Source organism: Mus pahari, chromosome 5, assembly GCF_900095145.1.
Source record: "Mus pahari chromosome 5, PAHARI_EIJ_v1.1, whole genome shotgun sequence".
NCBI classification, from domain to species: Eukaryota; Metazoa; Chordata; class Mammalia; order Rodentia; family Muridae; genus Mus; species Mus pahari.
In genome coordinates, this window is record NC_034594.1 from 138,815,110 (window position 1) to 138,832,180 (window position 17,071).

At 39.9% G+C, this 17,071-nt stretch overlaps 1 protein-coding gene across 2 annotated transcripts in view; it reads right to left on the minus strand.

Moving 5' to 3' along the window:
- Positions 1 to 7,132: 7,132 nt before the first annotated feature.
- Positions 7,133 to 17,071, minus strand: part of Mael (maelstrom spermatogenic transposon silencer) — a 30,462-nt gene continuing 20,523 nt past the window's right edge. Inside the window, exons 9-12 of one of the 2 annotated variants that reach the window (XM_021199141.1) lie at positions 11,771 to 11,833; positions 10,235 to 10,367; positions 8,010 to 8,085; positions 7,133 to 7,483 (exon numbers count right to left, since the gene is read on the minus strand). In XM_021199141.1, coding sequence (XP_021054800.1) covers positions 7,296 to 7,483; positions 8,010 to 8,085; positions 10,235 to 10,367; positions 11,771 to 11,833 — 460 coding nt within the window. In that variant the 3' untranslated portion in view covers positions 7,133 to 7,295. The remainder of the gene's footprint in view (positions 7,484 to 8,009; positions 8,086 to 10,234; positions 10,368 to 11,770; positions 11,834 to 17,071) is intronic. The other variant, XM_021199142.1, reaches the window with a different exon arrangement.

Below are 17,071 nucleotides of genomic sequence, written 5' to 3' on the forward strand. Positions count from 1 at the left end.
GTAGGAGGATCACATGCTGGAATGAGTTACAAAGTAAGATCTACCAAAACAAACAACCAAAACCAAAAACAAACAAAAAAAACCCCACCCCCCAAAAAAACAAAAAAAAACCCGTAACTTTATTATAAATCAAACCAGGCTTGTCAGGAATTAATGAAATTAAAAAGGAGGTATATTTTGAGGGTATAACTATAGCTATAAGCTGCTTCTGACTCATTTTCAAGTGCTGGCCTTCTATGGCTCAACAAACAATGCACCATCGCTGGTCTTTCATGGTAAAGATCCAAAAAGTGTTTCTAGCTAATTGCAAGGCTTAGGAACCAATGATTCTTAACTACCACAGTGCTAAGGGATAAACTGAACACAGTAACTTCCACTAGCTTTTCCTTACTGGCCTAAAGCTAAAGGTAACCCGTGACAATAAGGAAAGCTTTTCTATCTGAAGCACTTCTTGAATTCTAGGCCACACAAAGCAGGTCTTAGTCCACTACAAGTTTAAGCCAAGTAATATCGAGACACAGCACCCTGGGATGTGTGATGTCTTCAAGTGACTGCAAGTGGCGAAGGCCCAGGTGGCTGCTGTTTCCTTCCCATCCTGCCCACCCTGTTCTCCTTGGTGTCAACATTTTTACTTCTGCTCTGTTGAGACTGTGCCTTTCTGTGTCTCCCTCCTCTGTCTCCTTCCCCTGACACCTGGGTCACTGTCCCACTGTCCCTCACTCTAACAGATGATCTTCTAGTTCCTTTCTGAGCCTGTATTTAAACTCTACCAATGAGACCAGCAATCTGCAAAAGGGACTCTACCTCTGGTGACAGGAGTTGTGATACTAAAATTTAAAACCTTTTGTCCTCTAATGGGAGACAACACTTTCCTGCAGGGTGGAGACTGCTTCATGACTTCAGCAAGGCAGAGAGGGACTGTGTTCAGGATGTGGCTGGAAGGACAGGGCTACTGGGAAGTTAGGCTGGAGGGTGAATGTGTAGACCTGAGTTTAGTGGACCCGAAGCAAGCATGCTCATCTCCCCAGTCAGGAGTGCATGGCAACGCTTTCTTTACCTTCTGACAAGGTTTTTGGTTAAAAGCAGAACCCAGAAAATTTGAAGACTTCAAAACGGGTATTAGTTGCACCTGGTAAAAGTCAAGGGTCTAACATTACTAGCTAAAGGCTTTTAAAGTGCTCACCGCTCTTTGTTATGACCTGCTCCATCATTAAAGCAGTTGTAGTTAACGCCACGGTATGCTGGCAGGAGACAGAAAATGTGCATTATTTTTAGCAAATCCTAGTACAAATCATAGATGTTCTTTACACTCTGCTGGCAGATTTGCTTTTCAGCTCCTGGGAAGCCCAATTTACCGAAATTGTCATCTCTGTTAATTTAAACGGCAAAATGGACATTTTAGCATCTTCCAGCGGTGATGTGGTGGGTGAATAATACCCCCAGGTGGCATTCAGCTTGGGCCAAACTCAAAGCTTCGGGCTATTTGTTTTTCTTTCTAAGTAAGGACAAATCAGCAACTCAGTGACTGAGGACACCCCCTATTCCCTGAGAAAGTCTCTTTTTACCCTTACAGTCTCCAGTAATCCATCAACCACTGCCCTCAGCATGGCAAGTAGGAGAAACTGTCTTTAGGATAAAGATAGCATAATTTCTACCTTGTGGTGAACATGTCTGTAATTATAATTTTCATATTCTTCCCGGTTAGAAAACTTTTAAAACTGAATGCAATGTCTTAAATCTAATGTAGTTGTAGATAATTCTTTAATGAATGCAATTGTCTTAAATCTAATGTAGTTGTAGATAATTTTTTAATGAATGCAATTTCTTAAATCGAATGTGCTGCAGACAGCAATAGTCTCTTTTGCAGTGAACTCCCTCCTTATTATGTCTTAAAAGCCCTGAAAGCCTGAATATGAGGAGGTGTTATTTTCCTTAAAGGTTGTAAAGGTTTCTTTTTAGCACACAAAGTCCTTAAACAAAATCGGGCTCTTCTTAAATAGTGTGGAGGGAGAAGTAACTTTTAGGTTTTCCCTTTCTGGGCTCATCCATTGTTCCTGGACAATCACCTGAGTAGCCACTTTGTTCTGAAATGCCAAGTCTGTCACACACCACTGTTCTACGGGGGCAGGCGGGTGGAGCACTTCTGATTCTGTTTCTGTGGTTCATCTGTCTATGTAAGTCCCCTCCCTTCTCCATATTACTTCTCGATGGGAGCACTTCTAGCTTTTTCTTCACCTTTATTATTCATGGAATTGACACATGTCTCATGAAAACAAAACTTGTCATTTTGACTGGAAATGCCCTAAATCAGCTAAGGGAAATATGAAACCTTTATAACATTGTGTTTATCCATAAATGAGAATCTCCAATTATATTCTTAGGGTTTTCACTAAAATTTTATCATTTTCTGCATATGGGTCTTAAAATTTGATCAGATTTAGTTAGGTATCACATAGATTTTCTATTACAAGTGCTATGAGTTTTTTTTTTTTGTAATGTTTTCTAAATGTTTATAAGGATGTACAGAAATATATTTGAGTTTTGGTACTGATGGAGGCTGGAGGGTCCCAGGGAACTTGCTGACCAGCTAACCATCAGTCTAGCATAATGGTTAGTGAAATTATACTGGGATCTGTTGTAACATCCTTTTACATCTCAAATTTTACTAATCCGTGTTTTCTCGCCCCCACCCCTTTGGTTAGTTTGGATAGGAGGTTTTTTTGGCTTTGTGATGGACAATGTGATTCATTTTAGAAAAAGGTTCACAGGCTGCTGAGGGAATATTCTGTATCCTTTGAATAGAATATTTCAAAGATATCAGCTGACACCAGTCCACTGATATCTGGTATAATATCTGATTTTTCTTGGCTGATTTACATGACCTGTCTTAGTCAGGGTTTCCATTCCTACACAAAACATCATGACCCAGAAGCAAGTAGAGGAGGAAAGGGATTATTCAGATTATACTTCCACACTGCTGTTTATCACCAAAGGAAGTCAGGACAGGAACTCACACAGGGCAGGAACCTGGAGACAAGAGATGATGCAGAGGCCAAGGAGGGATGTTACTTATTGGCTTGCTTCCCCTGGCTTGCTCAGCTTGCTTTCTTATAGAACCAAGACTACCAGCCCAGAGATGGCACCACTCACAATGAGCCCTCCCCCCTTGATCACTAATTGAGAAAATGCCTTACCGCTGGATCTCATGGAGGTATTTCCTCAAGGGAGGCTCCGTTCTCTGTGATAACTCCAGCTTGTGTTAAGCTGACACACAAAACCAGCCAGTACATGACCTATATATAATGATGAGATATACGAGTCACTAAACCCAGAACAGAGTCATCTGCCCACTCAGGTCATTTGGTGTTTTATGTAATCAGGACTTCTAACATCCAGTGCAGATACATTTACAATAGTTCAATCTGTATGATTAAATGCACTGTTGTTAGTTCAAAATGTACTTTCCTAGTTTCTGTTTAAAATCTGCTTATTTCAGAATATCTATGCCAGATTGTTTCCAGTTTCCATTTGATAGGTTGACTTTTTTTTTTTTTTTTTTTTTTTTTTTTAGAGACAGGGTTTCTCTGTNTAGCCCTGGCTGTCCTGGAACTCACTTTGTAGACCAGGCTGGCCTTGAACTCTGAAATCTGCCNGCCTCTGCCTCCNGAGTACTGGGATTAAAGGCGGGCACTACCACGCCCGGCTTTTTTTTTTTTTTTTTTGGATAGGTTGACTTTTGTCCTTTTACTCCATTGGCATCTTTGACAATGAATTATACTTCTTGTAGACAATGGATAGTTGAATCTTTTAAATCATTAGAATCTTTTAAATGGTGGAGTGAGGCAATTTACATTTCTAGGTATTATTGAGTTTCCTAATTTCTGTGCTATTGGTTTCTTTTGTTTGGGTGTATTCTTTCTTCTATTAGTATTAGGGATTTGTTGGTTTACTGTGTAGGGCATGGCATATTCCTCTCATGTAATATGTCTTTTGCTGTGCCTTCATGATTGAGACCATCATTGTTCCTCCTGTGCTGAGTTTTAACTGAACATTTTCTGCAGTGGTAGCTTGGTTGTCATGTATTGTCTTTAATTTGTGCTGGTCTTAAAATGTTTGCTCTTTCAATTTTGAAAGACAGTTTTGCTGGATAAAATGTTTTGGTCAGTTTACTTTCAGAGATTTACACGTGTCATGCCATAATTTCATAGTGACAAATGAGAGACTTCAAGTTCTCATGTCTTTGCCTTTGTGAGTTGGCATCTTTCTCTTAGTTTTTATATAGTTTCTATGTTCTTCACATCTTTGATGTATCATAGAAAGGTGTTCTTGTCATGCCTATTTAGGGTTTTAAATGCCTCTTTTGGTATGTTCATGTTTTCTAGATTGGGGGGAATTTCCTGCTATAATTTCAGAGAACAGACTGTCCATTTGCTTAGATATTTATCTTATCTCCTTCCATCTCACAGATGCTGATGTTTCATCCTTTGACTTTATCTTGGTGTTTGGGTTTTGCTCTCTTTATATGTATCAGTGCATTATTCCCAGCTTTGTCGAACCCTCCCCCTCCCCACCCCGTGCATGTGTGTGTGTGTGTGTGTGTGATACCCTTGACCTGGTCCTCTATCCCTAATGCTTTCTTCTGCTTGCGTGTTCTTATCTTCTTGACGATACTTTCTATAGCCTGTTACTTTGTGTGTTCATCTTTCTTCCACCCTTTCAACCCCCTTATAGTAGATAAGTGGGAAAAGGATATAGAGGAAAGGAAAGAGATCCCGAATAAAGAGAGTAATTGGGAAAGGGACAATGTTATCTTTAGACTACTTCTTGCTGATTAGGGGTGCTGAGTTCTTTGGGGCAAGTTTGATGCTCGATGTTAAGCTATTGAATTCTTCTTGGTTCTTCTTTGTACAAGACTACAACAAATCTTGACCAACAGCAACCAACAACAACCAACTAAACAATAATTCACCACACCTCTCAGGGTCCTAGCATTTATATACCCTCTAAAATGTGCCCAGAATTCCAAATGTCACCCAATTACTGGAAACTATCTGGCTGCTGGCAAAATCAGGCCCTGCTAGAGCAGGGCACAAATCAAAGTCAACTGCTGTGACAATCTGAAGCAGTTCCATATCCTACACCTAGGAGTCAAAGGAAAACCTAGCCCTACTTTTTTTTTTTTTAAAAAGAAACCAAAATTCCAGAATTGTCACTTCAGTGTTCCACTGTTTTATACTTGAATGATTAATTTCTACCATTTCTATTTTCCCCCCAGAACTCTGCTTCTTCACTGAGTTTTTCTCCACTTTGATGACCTTTTCCTCCACTCTGTTAACTTTCTATCCAGGTGCTAACTTTTTACTTCACTCATCTGCTTGAGTCTAGTAGGTTGTCCTTGATCCTTGAAAAAATAAGAACCTTAAGTAATTTTTCTAGTATCTTAGGTGTCTCAATGATCTTTGTCTTTCACGGTGGCTTGAATTCTCATTTTTTTTTTTTTATAAATGCTTATGCCTTATTTTACACTCTAATGTTGTGAGAAACGCCAACTAAAAGCAACTTGAGAGGGAAGGCTCATTACAGTTTACAGTACTTAATGAAGAGCAGCTGGGCAAGAACTTCCGGCACGAGCCTAGATGAAGTAGAGACCAGGAGGCGGGCTGGTCTCAGGACCTCCTGCACAGTGGTGTCACTGCCCACAGTGGGCTGCACCCCCCAACATCAATGATCAAGAAAATGCCCCCACACCGGCCTATAGGTCAATCTGACGGAGGGAGGCCTCTTTTCTAGATGACTGTCAAGCTGACAAACCATCACAATGTGTAGTCAGTTACTCCCCGCCCCCTGCAACCCTATTTCCTGGGAGGCTTCCTGGTGAGTTGTCAGGTTGTGCATGCCACTGTTATGTAAGAGACACTGACTTTGTAACATTAATTCTCAACCTACTGGGATCCTCATTTCATCAATGCCCCGTTCTTATTTGAGAAATTTTGTGTCTGTAGGTGAGACTGGGCCAAGCTCAGTGCATTTTTTTTTTTTTTTTTTTTTTTTTTTTTTTTTTTTTTTGGTTTTTCGAGACAGGGTTTCTCTGTATAGCCCTGGCTGTCCTGGAACTCACTCTGTAGACCAGGCTGGCCTCGAACTCAGAAATTGGCCTGCCTCTGCCTCCCAAGTGCTGGGATTAGAGGCGTGCGCCACCACTTCCCGGCTGTTCGGTGCATTTTTAATACTCCTGTATTGTTGCTCACCTAAGTAGTGGCAGGGNAGGGCCTCCAATATAATCTTTATGCTCTTGTGCCACACCTTTATGATAATCTCTATAGCCAGCAGGGCCCCAATTGTGTATCTGCCCACCCTATGTCTAGTGTCTTATTATATCTCTCTAGCCCGCTCAGTATTTTTCTTTTTAAATTTACTATTTTCTAGGATTTCTTCATGATCTTATCATTATCTTTAGTGAAACAAAACCAGAGGATACATTTCTTTGGTATAGCTTTCTCTATGACATTTGTCCTTTGTGACTTTTCTATTAGCTCTTTGTCGATTTCTACTTGGTTTTAGAGTGGACGGCGCTGTTTTCTTTCCTATTGTTTTAGGGGAGAGGAGGTGGACAGGTGCTTAGTGCTCCAACATGAACCCTGAAAGACTGAGCTATTCTGTGAGAATGAATCTCTGAGGCCAACGGTTATTCCTATGTGTACATGTGACTGGGAGTTAAAGGCATAAGCTCTCTTGTCTCTCATTTTTGGCCTTTCATCCTGTTAACTGGTTTCTTTTGCCAAAGACAGATTACTTCAAACACTATTTAAAATAACATCAATATTTTTTAAAGGCTTCTTTTCTTAATTATTTGCAATGCAAGTAGTCTGTAGGTCTCAGTGTAACGCTTCCATTTCATAATGGGAAGAATTGAGTTAATATTATTTTAAAGTCTCCTGTAACAGATACTTAATATCTTTACTGTCAGTGGAAAGAATAGTATATTTATAATTGCATTGAAATCATCTCAGTTTTGTTCTAGTACTCAGATGGTAAGGACATACCCATCATACCACTAGAAAGTATAAGTCTTCGAAGAAAATAAAAAAAAAAAAAACCAACAACAAATAAAACACAAGCAAGAGTGCCAAGATCTTCTCCAACCACAATTACTTTTAATCTATGAAATAGTTTCCTTACAAATTAAGTAGGTTTTAGGAGTGACATTTACTATTGATGTGATGTTTGTTAATATGACTGTAGTCAGAAAGGAAGTTGGCTTGTTATTTTTCCAGAAATTGCACAAAGTACCATCATTAAGAAAAGGAGGAGAAAGGTTTGTACCCATCTTTCTGGGCCATGTAAGGTGAGAGTGAAGTCTCACAGTTGGAGAATCTGTGGATGTTGTTGGAAGAGTCTGAGATGCCCTCTAGTAAGCGGGTAATTCCTCTTCCTCGAACACTGCTGTTAGGGCCCGAAATTTTCACCCCAGATGGATAATAACCTAAGGTAGTGAAAAGATAATAAAATAGACATGGTGATTTTACATGAGTATCATAATGAGGCACTCAGTTAACTGTGGGTTATGCATGTATGAAGTGGTGTACACACCCCTGCAGGACTCTAAGCCACAATGAAAAGATCATGAGCAAAAGGCAAGTGGGTAAAGAAAAATGTTTCCGTTTGTTTTTGAGGCAAGAAACCCCAAGTGAAGTTCTTTGGTACCACTGGGCATTTCATTTAACTGGCTTTTGAAATTTCTCATCTTCCCAAAAGACATCATATATCACATCAAACCTATCAAACTGTAGTTACAAGAAAAATAGGGTTTCTTAGAAATGTCCGGCTCAAAAATCTGAGGAATGCTATATTCCATTTCGGACAAAAGAATTACACACGTTCAAAGTGTTTTAACTGTTGTTTCAAACAAAATACTCAATTCAAAAAGCTCCTTATATCCTCATGGCCACCCAGAAACACCCTGGGACCTCTGTAAAGCTTAAGGCATATTACAAACTAAAGGTACTCACCAGTAGATGTATTTGATCTTTGTTCCTGATTGTAAGAGTTGAAATGACAGAATCCCGGACTCTCAACTCTTAGCTTCTGTAAAGGAACAGGAAAATACCAGATAAATTGTTTACTCTTATCAACTATTAGATGGCCTACTTTAATTCCAGATTACTAAAAGTGCAAACATACGTATTTCCACAGTCTTTATCCATGTTTTCTGTAAGGGAGGAGACAGGACGGACTCTGGAGACTTCAGAGTCACAGGTTTAAGAGGTTTGATTATTTTTTTAAAAAAATTAGATTACAGCATTATTTTTGTTTTGATAAGAGTGAACAGGACACCGGGCAGTGGTAGCTCACGCTTTTAATCCCAGCACTCGGGAGGCAGAGGCAGGTGGATTTCTGAGTTTGAGGCCAGCCTGGTCTACAAAGTGAGTTCCAGGACAGCTAGGGCTATACAGAGAAACCTTGTCTAGAAAAAACAAAGAAACAAAGAAAGAAAGAGTGAACGTGCTAGTAGAATGGGCAGAGGTGCTTATGCCAAGCTTGATACCTGCGTTTGATTCTGGAACTTACACAGTAGGAGGAGAAAACCAACTCCCACAAGTTCTATGACCTTTGCATGCCTACACAGACCCCCCTCCACACACACACACACACACACACACACACACACACACACACACACACACAGAGAGAGAGAGAGAGAGAGAGAGACAGAGAGAGAGACAGAGAGACAGAGAGAAAGACAGAGACAGAAATGTAAAGAAGAATGATTCAGAATAGAGAGCCCTGAAGATTCAAAAATCCCAGCAGCCATGCCTTTGGTCAGTCTAAGAACAAGATCCAATATACAAATTTTAAATAAGAATAGAGAACATTTGTTCATTAACATCAGTAAAAGCAGAGAATAAAGTAGAAGCAGGTGGGTGACGTGGTAGGAATGTAGAAATCTTTCTGTGACTGCTTCTGTTTTCCTGGAGAAGAAGTATTAGCTATAGTGAGGGTATGGGGAAGGTGATATAAGTTGGAAGAGAAATTAGACTACAAAAATGATGACAGCCAGGCAATGCCAATGAGTTTATGAAACTGATCATAAAAGAAGTTTGGGAAGATTAGTCACTGTGGTGGTATGGAAGTTTCCCTTCCCTTTCTTTCACCATCGTGTGTGTGTGTGTGTGTGTGTGTGTGTGTGTGTGTGTGTGTGTGTGTGTGTGTGTAGGTAGTGACTAAGCCCAGAGACTTGTACATATCATGCAAGTACATCCTATCCCTTATTTAAGTCTGAGACCGAATAGTCTCAACTCAGCTGCCTAGGCTACTCTTAAACTTGCTATGCATCCCAGCCTGGCCCTGAACTTGTCATCTTTTTCCCTAGCTTCCAGAGTGGCAGGGATTATAGTTATTTACTATCATACCTGGCAGCATAGTAGTTCATTCTAGATTTATTTCAATTCACAAATATAAGGAGTAGAGTAGGTGAGGAGTTAGATTTAATCAGGATTAGTCTGTCAACCAAGTATGATGAAGACAAGAGGATTAAAGGAGTTTAGATAAAGCAGTAGAGAACAGACTAAAACTGAGGTGGTAAAAAGAAAATATGAACAAGAGGCCACAACTTTAGACATGCAAATGGTGCACTGGGGTTGTTCAGTGCAGTAGCTATTTAAGGGAGCATAAAATAGAGGGGCTGTAAGTAAGTGAACTATAGGTAACGGCACTGCTGGTACTAGGTTGCTCGAGGAGGATTGTGAAGTCAGAAAAGAGGCCAACTGAAGCTGAGACGAAACAGTACCCCCTGGTACAGGCTATGACCACAGGAGTGTGGACTTATGTGGTGTGAGACGGGAGGAGAAAAAGGAACTGAAATAACAGGGAACTGGATTACTTAGTTGACAGTAAAAATATTTTTTTTTATTGGAAAATTACTTGCTCCCTTGGTTCAATGTCATTCCAATGAGGAGCCCCAACTAAAGTACCCACTGATTGCCCAGTTGAGTTGCCAGGTACTGTTGCCTGGATGGCATGGATTTCAAAACTTGGGAATTTTAGGAAGAAGGTCTAAGTAAGAAAAAAACCTGAGGATACTACCTTGTCTACAAGATAGAAAAATATATCTTCACTTGAAAATGACAAGAGAGAAATTGCTTAGAATCAAATTAGAATTAAAAAACAAACAAACCAGATTTTCATCAAAGAAGTTAAGATACATCCTCATTTTGCAACAACGAGGTTTCCTTACCTGGTACCGCCCTGCATCCAATACAACCATTTTGGGTGTCACGCTGTTGCTGGCCTCATAGTCTTGTAGTGGTACATGAGCTCCAGTGAGCTGGATTCCAAACAGAGTGGCTAGAGAATTACTGATGCAGTACCTTTAAAAATGAAGACAGATCTCACTGGAGCAACTAGATTTGGTTTACTCTAAAAGTATTCAGGTTAAATTTTCCAACAAAGAAAGCATCTCAGGGGTGGAATTCTAATTTGAAGAAAAATCTAGGGATGGAGAGAGAAGAGATGGGAACAGGCAGCATTTAAACCATGAATGCTATTACTGGTAAGCAATCTCCTAATGACTAGATAACATTTCAGGCTTGCTACAGGGTACGGGAATGAGGGGAAGGATCAGTACAATTCTCCAGTGTTTGAAGGCAAAAGGCAGAAGCAGAAATCAAACCACCACAGACCTCAGGGTTTAAAAGACAGTGCTGACAGAGCACCCTGAGACTTGGGCCTGTCCTCCTGACTTCAGTTGTCAGCAACTTGATAGGGCCTGAAGTCACATGAGAAGAAAGCCTAGACCCAGGAATTGCCTAGTTACAGGTCTGTGGGCACTGTCTTTGTTGCTAATCAACCCAGAGAGCTGCTACATACCGTTGGCAATACCAGCCCTAGGCTGTGTAAGAAACCTAGTTAAACTGAGCCATTAAGTTTAACTAGACTCCTCCATGGCTCCTGTTTCCTGCTTGAGTTCCTGCCCTGATACCCCCTCAATGATGGACTGTGACCTACACGTGTAACCCAAACAAATTCTTCTTCCTGTAGGTGCTTTCACTCTGTAACAACAACAATGGCTTACAATTTTAGGACCCCATCACAAGAAAGTGATATCCTTAATGCTAGCAGGGAACTGCCTCTCCTTAAGGGACCCAAGAAGGAAACACCTCAATAAATACTTCTGAAGAGTCACCCAAATTGTTCAGTAAGCAGTGATGTGGACAGAACAGTAAAAGTAACATTAAAAAACCCAAAACAACCAAAAAACCGCCCAAAACCACCTTTGGTTTTCTTGGACTTTAGAGTAAGGAAGGTGAACAGACACCCTAGCGGACAAACAAGAGCAAGCACACCAGGCAGAAAGGATGCCCTGATGCTCACAGTCATCTATTGGATGGAACACAGGGTCCCCAACAGAGGAGCTAGAAAAAGTACCCAAGGAACTGAAGGAGTCTGCAACCCTATAGGTGGAACAACAATATGAACTAACACCCCCAGAGCTCGTGTCTCTAGCTGCATATGTAGCAGAAGATGGTCTAGTCAGCCATCATTGGGAAGAGAGGCCCCTTGGTCTTACAAACTTTATATCCCCCAGTACAGGGGAACGCCAGGGCCAAGAAGGGGGAGTGGGTGGGTAGGGGAGCGGGGGGGAGGGTATAGGGGACTTTGGGGATAACATTTAAAATGTAAATGAAGTAAATACCTAATAAAAATTGGAAAAAGTTAAAAAAAGAGAAAGGACTCCCTGCAGAGCACACACAGAACTCCTCCCTATACTTACGCGATTTTCTTGCAAACAGCTAAAGCACAGAAGAGAATATCATTTTCTTCATGCCATTTGCACCTGTACAAGAAAAAGGATTTTAATGTACTAATAAGTGGTCGAGGATAGAGTGTGTAATAAAGTCTGGAGTTCCATCCCCAGTACATGGAGAAAACCTGAACTAACTTAAGTAGCTAAGCCACATTAACTGTTTAAGGTTTTTTTATATGCTAGATTTCCAATTCAACTAGCTGAAATATTCTAATAAAAACTGATACTATTACTCAAAATGTCTTACATCATTTACATTTACTTATTGTTTGTGCTTACTTACTATTGTGCTTATTTAATATTGAATATGCTTGTGTGGCGGTCAGAGGGTAACTTGCAGAGTTGGTTCTCTTCCTCTGCCACATGGGTTTCTAGGATCAAACTGATGGGCAAGCAAGCACCTTTATGCACTCAGCTATTTCTGTGCTTCTCAAAGATTAATTTAATATAGATATTAAAGTAGAGTTGTATGTTACCTCCCCCAGTGAAAATTCTTAATGTGAAAACTACACATAATCATACAATTAAATTTTACCTTAAAACGAAGGTTATAGAGGCACAGTAGTAACTAAAGTTAACATAGTCACTAAACATGAATTGCATACATGCTGCCAATGATCTAGGCATGAAGGACACAGAACTGAGTGAAATCATCTCAGAGCACTTTCTTTGTAGTGGTAAAGGAGTATCAAAAGACATATTGGCATACTTAAAGAAAAGTTCTAAAGAACCATGGCAGTGATATGAAGCAGTAGCAACAGTATGGAAGGGAATGACCAGCAATGACCTTGAAAAAGGTTGAATGGTTGAATGGAGACAAGAAGAAACATTAGAGAGGAAATGACCAAAGTCAGACAAATGATTCAATCCAGAACTACAAACCCAAGAACGGTATACTTGTGTTTTCCTACCAAGTACCAGCTACTAAGACTCAGAACAATATTACTAATAATACAAAGCTTGCTTAAACTTAACAAGAATCTTCACTGAAAACCATAAAAGTGCTATTCATTAACTATAAAAAGTTATTTGTGCCAAGTGACAGTTAACTGTAGATAATCTAAAATCAATCTAACGCCCTGCCCCCTGTATTTCCAAAGACTAGTGATACAATAAACATGATTCATAAAGCTCTAAATTAAAGATTTAAGAACCAATATTGTAGATAACCATATAGAATTAGTAAGTGTTAGTGTTGGTTACTAGTTTTGCTCCTTGTCTAGGTTTCAAGTCCCAAGGACCTACCCAGATACATGCTTTCTATACAGGTCAGATCTGAGATACACTCAAGGGGTGGGAGAAATGCCCACAGTTAAGAGCAAGATGCTCTTCCAGAGAACAAGTTTAGCTTCTGGCACTCATGTCAGACAGCTTACAACTGCCTAAAATTCCATCTCCAGGGGGTTCTGAAGCCCTCTGAATGTACAAGCACCCATGTGCACAAACCCACACACAGACACATAATTAAAAAAAACAAGTCAACCTTAATATATTCAAGTATTAAATAATATACAAAAACTTAAAATCTCAAACCCCCAAACAAAAATGTTTCTAAATCTATGGCTACCCTACTGTCTTAGTCAGGGTTTCTATTCCTGCACCATGACCAAGAAGCAAGTTGGGGAGAAAAGGGTTTATTTAGCTTATACCTTCAAACCACTGTTCATCACTAAAGGAACTCAGGACTGGAACTCAAGCAAGTCAGTAAGTAACATCCCTCCATGGCCTCTTCATCAGTTCCTGCTTCCTGACCTGCTTGAGTTCCAGTCCTGACTTCCTTTGGTGATGAACAGCAGTTTGGAGGAGTAAGCTGAATAAAACCCTTTCTTCCCCAACTTGTTTCTTGGTCATGATGTTTGTGCATGAATAGAAACCTGACTAAGACACTTACTTAAAGTGGTGCTGTTTAATCTATATTTCTACTCACTTAGTAATTGTTTTCCACTAAACCGTAACAAAACTTCTAAAAACTTGAGTCTTTTGTAGTTAAAAGAAAAAGTACCCAGTACAAAACTATCAGGAATCAGATCTGGTTTGTGTAATTAAAAAAAATTATGTTAATTATGTGTATACCCATATAAGGGAGTGTAGGTGCCTATGGAGCATAGAGGGTAGACTCTCTGGGATTACAGATACAGGCAGTGTGAGGCGCCCAATATGGGTTCTAGGAACTGAACTCTGGTCCTCTGGAAGAGCACTATACACCATCTCTAGCCCCTCATATACTGGTTTCAATTTACCTACTGTGTACTCTTTCAAGCTTCTGATGCTGTCTTACCCACATATACACAGCATAAAGTTATGTATACCCCTTCTTATTCCATAAAGTCCTGATGACTGCTTCTGCCCCTGTGTCAGATTACACTCTTCCTTCCAAGGAAAACTGTTAGAACTCACATCATCCTATGTGAGCTTTCTATGGTCTAGTGAGACTCACTCACTGGCCTTATAGTCCGTGTACATCCTTATTCCAGAATCACCGCTGAGCCTGCTTTCTAATGGAAACGTCCTCTATTCAGCCTATATCACTGCCCACAGAAATTGTTTCCAAAAAACATCAGACAAAATACCCCATAAAATATTTCATGGTTTTAAAAACCTTACAGTGATGTAATTTGAAATTAACTTTGTCTCTAGTCTGATCAAACATCATTCTTTGAAAGCTTTTTAAGGTTTCTTAGAAGTCCCTTTATGTAAGAGTCTAGTATGTTCATATATCTCACCGCTGTTATTGGAAAGGAGACTGAGGTTAAGAATTATGTCACGCTTGACCACATTACTCACAGAATCTAGTGTCTCATGTATTATACTAGATCTGATCAAATTTTTATTAAATAAAGAAAACTTATTTAATCGAACTAAGGATGAAATTCTAAATTGATGTCACACTATAAAACCTCACTTCTTAAAACTACTATTGCCAAGGCTTTAAGCTGCAGAATTAAAATACATGTATACATTTATTTCTTGTCCCCAAAGTCATTTGAAAATCACAGTCAACTAGATGCACACACAGCAAAGAAATACAACGGGCTTCTATATAACAGCTTAACAACAGTATAGGAATAAATGAGGAATGGTGTCTCAAGTCACTGCCTTTGTGACCCACAGACTAGGCAGGGAAAGATCTACCTGAAGATCTGCCTATCAGAACTTCCCACAGCATACATGTACACAGACAAACTAAGAAAGGGATGCCGGAGGTTAGGAGGCTGAATTTCTGTTCAAAGAGCTGCCATTCTTTAACACCATGCAAGGGAATAAGCTGACTGCTCTTAAATTTAGGATTCTGCTTCCAACTTAGCAAACTCCTTTGTTGGCTTCCCCTTCTGCAAAGTCTGACTAGTTGGTAGTTCTCACTAAACAAAATGGGCCATTTACTTGGTTTTGAAGGCTCATTTCTAAATATAAAGATAACTAAGGAGAACCCGACATTCAGAACCCGACATTCAAAGAAAGCCTGCAGCACCAAAAATGCCATAGAACTTACATTCACGAACAGTGAGATAAACGAAGGAACAAAAGTGAAGAAACAGCTCATGGTGGACTGTGAAGTTACTGCACATAACACAGCTTCACTCTTCACCTTACCAGTCTTCAACATGGACACTGACAATGACTGTCATCTGTGTAACATGGTACCTGTAGGCTGAGGTGCTGACATATCCAAACCCACAGCTCTGCCCAAGCTTTAGTATAGCAATGGCAGGGCTATTAATACAGGTTCTACACTGCGTCTTCTTGCTCAGGCTCTGTAAGTGATCTCATCCACACTGTGGGCTCATCAGATGCTTCAGCAGGCTCCCAGAATATTCTAACCTCGACTCTTCATGCTTCGTCATTCAGTTTCCATTTTCTCTCCCTAGATTTTAAGCAAGGTCTACTGCTTTTTACTAATCTAAAACCACTTAGTCCTGTCTCTACTGTCACCATTCTAGTCCCAAGTCATCTATTGCCAGCTCATCCAATAATCACAGGCTCCATGCCTTCCTTATCTCCTTTCAATACATCTGTAACAACCTTAGAGAGCTCATCGGTTTTCTTTCATACTTGGTAAAATTACTGTTTCTAACAAGGCTCTCTTCGTTTTATATTCCTTCTGCTTCATCTCTTACTTTCATATTACAATTAAATAGTTCTCTTGACCGTTCATTCTATAGTCTCCCTTTCCACACTTATCAGTTGATTTCTTTAGCATTTATTACAACTAAAATGTTAATTTTCTTAAAATTACCTATTGCATGTATCTTTTCTATGTTAGGTTCTGGAAGGTAGACGTACATGAATTTTGCTATGTGTAAGAAAGATGTGCAGTAAATTTTGTTTTGTTTTGATGGGATTCTGGCTAGCCTGAACTCCCTATATAGATTAGGACAGCCTTGCACTTGTAACAATCTTCCTGCCTCTGACTCTGCTTGCTGGGGTTAGAAGTTTGTGTCACTATGTCCGAGTCAGTATTTGCTGATTAAATAATGGCTGTGATGCAGGCCACAGACTTTGTATGTTAACCCAAAGACAATTTGACAAGAAACATTATTAGAACAGGACAGTTATTAAAATTTAAACATTTGAGCCTCTAAAATAGTATGCCCCTTACTACCTTATTAAGTACTAAACTGCATTAATATAAAACATTCTCATTTTTCCTAGACTTTAAGATAATGTGTTATCAGCCACTAACTACTAACTCTTTTAGTAGGAACTTTAGAGCAGTGTTTAAAATTAGTCCTCTTGACCTACCTTAGCAGTTTATAACTAGCTTCTATAGCTTATTAGCTCTAAACTCTCTCAAAATCTTACTACTTGTGATGTGCTCAGTGACAGGTATAGGCACATGGTTACAGCTTTCTCACTAAACTGGCTGCGGTACAATGTCATCAGTTTCTCTGAACCATCCTATAGCACAGGCCTTGTCTTAGTCAGAGTTTCTATTCCTGAACAAAACATCACAACCAAGAAGCAAGTTGGGAAGGAAAGGGTTTTATTCAGCTTACTCCTCCAAACTGCTGTTCATCACCAAAGGAAGTCAGGACTGGAACTCAAACAGGTCAGGAAGCAGGAGCTGATGCAGAGGCCATGGAGGGATGTTCTTTACTGGTTTGACTCCCCTGGCTTGCTCAGCCTGCTCTCTTATAGAACCAAGACTACCAGCCCAGAGATGGTACCACTCACAAGGGGAACTCCCCTCTTGATCACTAATTGAGAAAATGCCTTACAGCTGGATCTCATGGAGGCATTTCCCCAGTTGAAGCTCCTTTCTCTGTGATA